Source organism: Abrus precatorius, unplaced genomic scaffold, assembly GCF_003935025.1.
Source record: "Abrus precatorius isolate BTA unplaced genomic scaffold, Abrus_2018 Scaffold2, whole genome shotgun sequence".
NCBI classification, from domain to species: Eukaryota; Viridiplantae; Streptophyta; class Magnoliopsida; order Fabales; family Fabaceae; genus Abrus; species Abrus precatorius.
Genome location: NW_020874362.1, coordinates 17752693 through 17761427, shown reverse-complemented (window position 1 = coordinate 17761427; position 8735 = coordinate 17752693). Strand labels below are relative to the sequence as shown.

At 38.0% G+C, this 8735-nt stretch overlaps 1 protein-coding gene and 1 non-coding gene across 2 annotated transcripts; both read left to right on the top strand.

The window, feature by feature from the left end:
* The first annotated feature begins 2609 nt into the window (after positions 1–2609).
* LOC113859547 lies at positions 2610–4079 on the top strand. The gene is made up of 3 exons (XM_027492291.1): positions 2610–2824; positions 3227–3590; positions 3747–4079. The coding sequence occupies exons 1-3, from the start codon at positions 2610–2612 to the stop codon at positions 4077–4079; spliced, it is 912 nt and encodes a 303-aa protein (XP_027348092.1).
* A 4296-nt stretch (positions 4080–8375) lies between these two features.
* Positions 8376–8482, top strand: LOC113860488. The gene has a single exon (XR_003503940.1). It is a non-coding gene; the product is annotated as a small nucleolar RNA R71 (small nucleolar RNA).
* The last annotated feature ends 253 nt before the right edge of the window (positions 8483–8735 follow it).

The window sequence follows — 8735 nt, the reverse complement described above, 5'->3', positions numbered from 1 at the left end:
AGAGAGACACCATCTACCAATTTTTCTATCGTAAAAAAAAAAGAAAAAAGAAAGGGAGATGATCTTCAATTTTCTCCATTTTAGCCGCTTAGTCCAGACTTAGGTACCCACTACTCACTACCTCCCTCACTATCTTGCTTCCTGTCCACCATCCATTGAAAAGGAACACTGAGGACCTTATCAAGCAAAATCATATTGTCCCAAAGCCTCTAATCTTTTCATCCCTCACAAGATTTGCCATTACTGAGTAAGGGGGAGTTTGTTGCATTCATAAAATTGTTATAACTTAGTTTGCATGCAGTTGTAAAGTTCTTCTTTCCTTAGTGTGATACCATAAATGATGGTGTATGAGACGTGGAAGTAGAAATAGGGATTTAATAAGAGTTGAACCGCCTTGTCTTACCTTTGCATGTGGTGATTTCGGGACTGACTGTGCTAGACATGAACTGCATCTATTTAATTAAGATTAAGTGCAAATGATATTGATGTAGAATGACTTTTTTTTTCTTTGCATGTGGTAAAGACTGTGCCGAATATGATGTTTTTTGTTATACCTATTGAATAACATTGCTTTTATATTGCACGTGAATATTGTGGATTGAATAGATTGTGTGAAATAATTGTATGACAAAAGAAAAAAATAGTACTCTGAGAATGGTAAAATCAAGGTATAATTAAATAATTTTAGATTGAACGTTGAAAGATAAGGGTTAAGAATGACCAAGGGGATTTCACCAATGGTGCAAAGTAGCTCACTGTGACCGGGTCACGTCATCAACAAACCCTTGCCAAACATGACATGAACATCCGTTACCAGGATCGTAGTAGGCCTATTCCTGAATGATACTTTTGAGGTGTGTGAATTATATATATGTTGTCAAAAAGAAATGTGCTAGATGTGATAGTAGGGAATGGTGTTCTCTGATCGCCTTGAGGTTGAAAAGTGATAGTAAGTGGAAGAACAAATGTGGGATTCCTATACATTGCATAAATATTACTATTAATTAAAGAGAGGACTTCATAATTAACCTACATCATGCATCATTTCATTCATATAATAAACGATCTTGGCACCTTACTCTTGAATGTTCTATATTTATACTTATGTACATCCACATATATGTTTAACGTATAGGACCTATCTGTATAACTTTGTGTGAATTGGCTGAATTACATGGATTCACCCTTTTCTGTTTTTGTTTCTCTCCCTTGTTGTGGTGTTGCTTGTTTGGTATGCTATATATATTGTGTGCAGATGGGATCTGAGATGGTCAAGATGACAATTCTCCTAACAGTGGACGACCTGTGAATATATGATGACACTACCCAGCATACTGTCTACCAAGGGTTTGCCCGCATGACTCTTGATTCATTATCTGAGGCAGGTTGGGAACCTCACTGTACCATGGATCTACCTGTAGAGATTATTTTCCCTCTGCCACTATATGCTACCTTCATACCTTTTCTCCTCATCACCCTTAGGACTGTACCTACCCCTATGGATACTGATGTCCATGTTACTGCACCTCTCCCAGACGTGGCCCTTGATGCTAACGTACCTCGACCTTCATCTCCTCCTCCTGTGGAACCTGAGTACATAGATATTCCAGTCATCGAGTCCACTATCAGACCTCGTCCACCTACTCCACCATGTAGACTTTCTCCCATTAATGAAGCTAGTTCTTCTTACCGCAGTCCCTCTCTCCCTATGCCTTCTCCACTCTCCCTTATACTCCTATCTACTCTTGGTTGGCTGGAAGATGTAGATAAAGACCTGCCAAGTCTACCTTCTGACCCAGATGCTACACTATCCACTTCAGCGGACTCTGACCCTTCAGAGGAATACACTTCTCTGGACTAATGTAGTGTTTTATATGTATACGTATATGTGTTTTCTTTTGTATGATGTGGCTGTTTTGGGAAGGGACATAGGTATGCTAGTCCTTTTACTCTTTTTGCAAACTTATCTTAATGATGTGCCACAGGTATTGCTAATGTTGTAGACTTTCAGTTAACTCTTTAGTTATGTTGTGTTGACGACTATATGTGGTTGTTGAACTTGTCCAAAAAGTAATGTGGAGACATCTTTAAACATTTATATCTTGTGTAATATTACTCATATTTTTACTGTCGGTCCTCTGCCTTTATTAATTATCTAAATCGTGTGTGCTAATTATTATATGCCTATATGTGTGAGAGGTGTTACGATTGAATACCATGTCCTTAGATATACGTTCATTGTACCTGAAATTATGATATTAGGACATCATAACTAAAGTGGTATCAGAAGAGTTTGGTCTATTTGGCTATAGGTGTGGCCTAATTACCCGATTTTGTGCAGCTAAGATAGTTTGAGAACTCTTTTAGCTTGTATAATGGACTGTCCTTTACCTTGCTGTGTCTGACATGAGATATTCTTTTAATTTAACGTATCTACTTTAAATTTCAGAATCTCATGGCTAGGCGACAAAGGGATGATACCATCGATGCCCTATTTGAGAGAATAATGGACTGAATTTCGCAAAAATAAGCCTTCTTAGTTGCATGGTGGATTCAATCCTGATGGTGCCCAACTCTGGATAGAAGAACTAGAGAAGATTTTTGAGGCGATGGCATGCACTGATGAAGAAAAGGTCACGTATATAGTGCGTCAACAATTAGAAGTGGAAACAACCCATATTGGATGGCCAATTTTTTGTCGTTGCTTTTTGGAAAAGTATTTTCCAGAGGACATAAGGAGGAAGAGAGAGAAAGAGTTTCTTAACCTACGACAAGGGAGAATGAGTATCGACGAATATGCTGCAAAGTTCAATGAGCTGTCAAGGTACTGTCTGTATTTCACACAGGCCGATGACAGGTCCTGATGTTCTAAATTTGAAAGCGGGCTTAGACCCGACATCAAGCAAGCTATTAGTTGTCAGCAGGTGACCTATTTTCCAACACTAGTAGACAGATGTTGCAAATTTGAGGATGACACCAAGGTACGTCAAACATCATGGAAAAATACCGGGCCATAGTTTCAAGCAAGTACTTCTAACTTTAGAGGAAAAGAGAGTCAAGAAAGGCATAAGCCTTACTTTAATCCCAGCTGTTTTGGAGGAAACAATTTCTCAGGGAATCAAGGATTCAGTGTGGGAAGCATGAATCGTTCAAGTATTCGATGCCACAATTGTAACGGACCACACCTAAAAAGGATGTGTTCCCGTGATCCTGTGGTGTGCTTTAGGTGCCAACAACGAGGTCATCTCAGTTGTTACTGCCCGCTGAACGGGGGAAGACTTCCTGGAAACAATGGCAGGAACCAAAACCGAAGTGAAGGGAATGAGGATGGTCAAAGCAGTATTGGTAGTCGTAACCTCAATGGATGGCCAAATACGAAAGGTAGGGTGTTTACTATGAATGCTGCGGAGACTACTCAATCAGTTGACTTGATACATGGTAAGTGCTTCATGCACGGAACTCCTTTGAATGTGTTGTATGACTTCGGCGCAACCCACTCTTTTATTTCTGATTCTTGTGTGAAACAATTATATTTGCCCACCTCCCTGATGAAATGTGATATTCTTGTTTCTACTCCTACCAATAGTCCTGTACTTACAAACCACATTTGCTTGGATTGCCCACTCCACATCGACATTCAAGTTTTCCTTGTTAATCTCATATGTTTGCCTCTTTTTGAAATAGATATTATTTTAGGAATGAATTGGCTTTCAGTCAACTAGGTCTTAATAGATTGCCAAAAATAGACTTTAATTTCCAGTCCTCCTAGTGATGGCAGGATCGAGAGTAGAAATCTAGGTGACTCAGAGATCCCAACTGTGGGCAGAACCAAAAGAGATGCTACTCAGATTTTCATGATTGTTGCCTCTGAAAACGACAAGGATGACCCTTCTCTGGACAAGATACCAATTGTTTGTGATTTTTGTGATGTATTTCCATATGATATTCCAGGCTTGCCCCCTGTAAGAGAAATTGAATTCTCTACAGACCTAATGCCTGGCACTGGCCCTATCTCCATGACACCCTACAGAATGTCTCCTATCGAACTTGCTGAATTGAAGAAACAATTAGAAGGGTGACAAATACTCCTACAGTATTTATAGATTACATGAATCGTGTTTTCCACACCTACTTGGACGAATTTGTGGTCGTTTTCATAGATGACATCCTTATTTACTCTCGTGACCATGAGGAGCATGTTGAGCACTTGAAGATTGTGTTAGAGACTTTACGTCACAAGCAACTTTATGCTAAATTTACGAAATGCGAGTTTTGTTAGAAAGGGTACAATTTCTAGGGCATGTGATTTCCAAAGATGGTATCGCTGTGGACCCCTCGAAGGTAAAAGCTGTGTTGTAGTGGGAGCCACCCAAAATGGTTATCGAGGTACAAAGTTTGCTAGGACTTGCTGGTTATTATCACCGTTTTATTGAAGGATTCTCGAAGATAGTTGTTCCTTTGCCTGACTCATAAGAACCAACCATTTGAATGGGACCAGAAATGTGCAGCCAGTTTCGGTGAACTGAAGAATAGGTTGACTTCTGTGCCAATCTTGATTTTACCTAACCTTTGTAGGAAATTTGAAGTGTATTGCGATGCTTCTCATCAAGGCTTATGATGTGCATTGATGCTGGAGAGGAAAGTGGTAGCTTATGCATCACGACAGTTGCCACCTCATGAAAGGAATTACCCCACTCATGACTTAGAGTTGGCTGCCATTGTTTTTGCACTTAAAATTTGGAGATATCATCTTTATGGAGCTCACTTTGAAGTCTTTAGCAACCATAAAAGTTTGAAGTACGTCTTTGATGAAAAGAGTTGAATATGCGCCAACGAAGATGGATGGAATTATTGAAAGATTATGACTTTGAGCTACATTATCACCTAGGAAAGGCTAATGTAGTGGCAGATGCTCTCAGTCGGAAAACATTACATGCGTCCTCTCTGATGGTTAAAGAACTAGAACTAATAGAATCCTTTAGAAATCTGAATTTGACTTTTCAAGTCCAAACGAATAGTCTGATACTTGGGATGATCAAGATTTCTAATGAATTTCTAAACCAGGTTCAAATGACCCAGAAACATGATGAATTCCTGAAAGAACAACTCACAAAGTAGTCTAGGAAGGAATCTAACCTCCACTAAGAAAAAGGAGGCCTGGCTAAGTACAAGGGCCAAATTTACATCCCTGCTATGAGTGACTTGAGACGTTTGGTATTAGAAGAGGCTCACAAGAGTAAGCTCAACATCCACCCAGGTGCTACTACTAAGATGTACCAAGACTTAAGGAAGGCCTTTTGGTGGCCACGAATGAAGAAGACAGTTGCAGAATTTGTAGCCTCGTGCTTGATATTCCAAAAGGCCAAGGTGGAACATTAGAGACTAGCTGGTCAGTTGCAATCTTTAACTGTCCCTGAATGGAAATGGGATGATATAGCCATGGACTTTGTATCTGGATTTCCAAGGACGATTGCGGGTTAAGATGCCATTTGGGTCATTGTGGATCGCCTTACTAAATCTGCTCGTTTTATTCTAGTAAGTATTGGAAAAGTTGGCTCAAATTTACGTCAAGGAGATTGTGCGATTGCATGGTGTACCCAAAAGTATTGTATCTGACAGGGATCCTTGTTTCACGTCAAGATTTTGGGAAAGTTTACATCAAGCTTTAGGGACGAAGTTACGACTTAGTTCGGCATATCATCCTCAAATGGACGGACAATCAGAAAGAACCATCCAAACTTTGGAGGACTTGCTACGGACTTGCATTTTGGAACAGGGAGGCCAATGGAATTGGGATTTGCCTTTAGTCGAATTTACTTATAAAAATAGTTACCACTTAAGCATTGAGATGGCACCCTACGAAGCTCTCTATGGAAGGAAATGCCGAATACCATTGTGTTGGTTTGAAACGAGTGTAAACTTACTCATCGAGATGAAATTCTCTCAAGACCGACAGAAGAGTTATTATGACAAGCGAAGAAAACCTCTAGAATTTGAAGAGGGAGATCATGTGTTTCTCTGCGTAATCCCAACAACGAGAATTGGAAGAATTTTGAAACCTCAAAAACTCAACCCAAAATTTATTAGCCCTTACTAAATACTTAAAAAGATAGGGATTTCAGCTTACTAGATAGCTTTGCCCCCAAATTTATCTAACCTTCACAATGTTTTCCATGTTTCTCAACTTTGGAAATATATTCCAAACCCATTGCACATAATCAACTCGGATCAACTGGCTGTGAAAGACAACTTAACTTTTGAAGCCATACCTTTCCAGATTACTGAACAAAAAATCAAACGGCTTCGAAATAAAACAATTCCTTTGGTCAAGGTAACTTGGAGTAGTATTGACAAAGGCAACGCCACATGGGAGCGAGAAGAAGACATGAGGCAGACATACCATGATTGTTCAATTCAGGTTTGTCAAATTTCGAGGACGAAATTTCTCAAAGGAGAGGAGTGTTGTTGTAACATCCTGCACTTTGATTTAAATAAAATAAGATTTATTAAAGTATAATTGGAATAGATTTGGATGAAATTTATATTGTTTTTAAAAAAAATTGATGATGTCATCAATGATGTTATGCTAATGTCACGTACGCATATAGTTCGTGTACAGTACGCGTACATAGTATTTTCAGTGTGGACAGTGAACGCGAACAGTGTTTTCGTGCGTGAACAGTAAGGCGGTGAACAGTGTTTCAAAATTTTTTTATAAAAAGGGAGTTTCACACGAAATTTTTATTTCTTCACTCCTATCCAAGGTTCTAAGGCTATATCTCACCATTTTCTCTCATAGTAAACCCTCATAAACTTAGATTTCTCTTCAGATCTGTGATTCTACGTCCGTTCTAAAGGATTTCAAGTAAATTTCTCTAAGTTTGAAGTTAGATTTACTGTTTGTTTCTGCTCTTCTTCTTTTTCTTATAGATGTTTATAGTGTTCTTAGGAAAAATTCCGTTCTAGAGTTAAATCTTCGATTAAATCTTTATAAAAGCTCTATTTTGAGGTAAGAGGGGCTCTACTTTATCATTTTGCTATGTTTATTACTTGTATTCTCATAGATCTTGTTATATATGTGATTATATGTGGAATAATTCTTGTTTTATGAAAAATAATCGGTGAAAAGTGAGAATAATTGGTTGTTTATGTAGTATTATGATGAATACATGGTGAAAATGTGTTATTATGTTCAAATCGTGCATGATAAGGTATATTGAGGATGATTGATATGATTTTATGATTTTGTGATATGAAATATACAAAGAGATGGATGCTTCATGTTTGAATATATTGTGGTTCATGTAAAAATGATTTGTATTGTGAATATGCCATGGTTTGATGTATATAATGAAAATTATGTGAAAATATAATGAAAAATATGTGTGAACATGAGAAATGACATATGTGAACATGTGATTATACTCAAAAGAGTATGAGATGGAAAATGATATGATGCAAATTGTTACAGAGATACACTAGGGGAGTGGAAGATGGAGACGATATGAGATATCTTGGAAAAATGCAGAATGGTGAGTGACATTCAGGGTTGTGCACGAAATATTGTGTACAAATGCATTATATGGCCACACACTCGTTTCTCAACTTGACTCCTGACCATTACCTTTGCTAACAGGCTGTTTATTTCATACATTGTTTCCGTATTGCATTGGGTCATTTGACGACTATTTACATAGATGTGTAAGACCTCGGGATAGAGGCATCGAATAACTATGGCCATAGGGCGCGGTAAACGCAGGTAAAAGAAAAAGAAATTGTGAAATCTGTGAAATATAATGTGTTTATGTGTTGAGATGAGAACTTGCTTTATATGACATTGTGATACGTAATACCATGATGTTTTCTTTAATCGTGATAAGATGTGTTTTATGATGAATACATGTTATGTATGAGTGGTAGGGTAGAGACTCACTCTTACACAACATTTTCAGGAAACTAGGACGAGTAGTACTAGGCTCACAGCGCATTGATGGATGAGAACTGCTATACGACTTAGTTATTTTGAGTTATATAATGGATATTTTCAGTTCTATAGCATTATTTTGAAATAGTTGTAAAACTACTATTTTTTTTTGTTGATAAAAATTTTAGAATCTTTGTTTTTCTAAAGTACTTATGAATTAATGAAATTTTACTCTATGAACCTTATATCATTTCATTATTTTTTTTTTCTAATTAGAGAGTTTTTGAAAGAAAATTTACTTATGAGGGATGTCGTTGCTACGACATCAATTAGCTTGTATGCATCATCTGGATATTTTCTTATGAGAGACCCTCCTGCTGCGGCATCAATCATAGCCTTGGTGGTGATTGATAGGCCACTATAAAAGATTTGCACTTGTCTCCACGTCGAAAAATCATGATGAGGACATCTCCTCAAAAGCTTTCCAAATCGCTCCCATGCCTCCAACAAGGATTCTGCTTCATATTGTTGGAAGCAACATATCTCTGTCATGAGTTTTGAGGACTTTGATGGAGGAAAGTATTTTCTCAAGAATTGTTGAGTGAGGTATTCCCAAGTTGTGATGGAGTTGGCTGGAAGTGAGGCGAACCAAGCATTCACCTTTTTAGATACTGAGAATAGGAAAAGACGGAGTCGAATAGCATCATTGGAGACTCCATTATATTTGATAGTATCTGTCAATCGGAGGAACTTTGTTAGATGGAGATTGGGGTCTTCTTTAGGCATGCCTCCAAATTGTATGGAGTTCTGG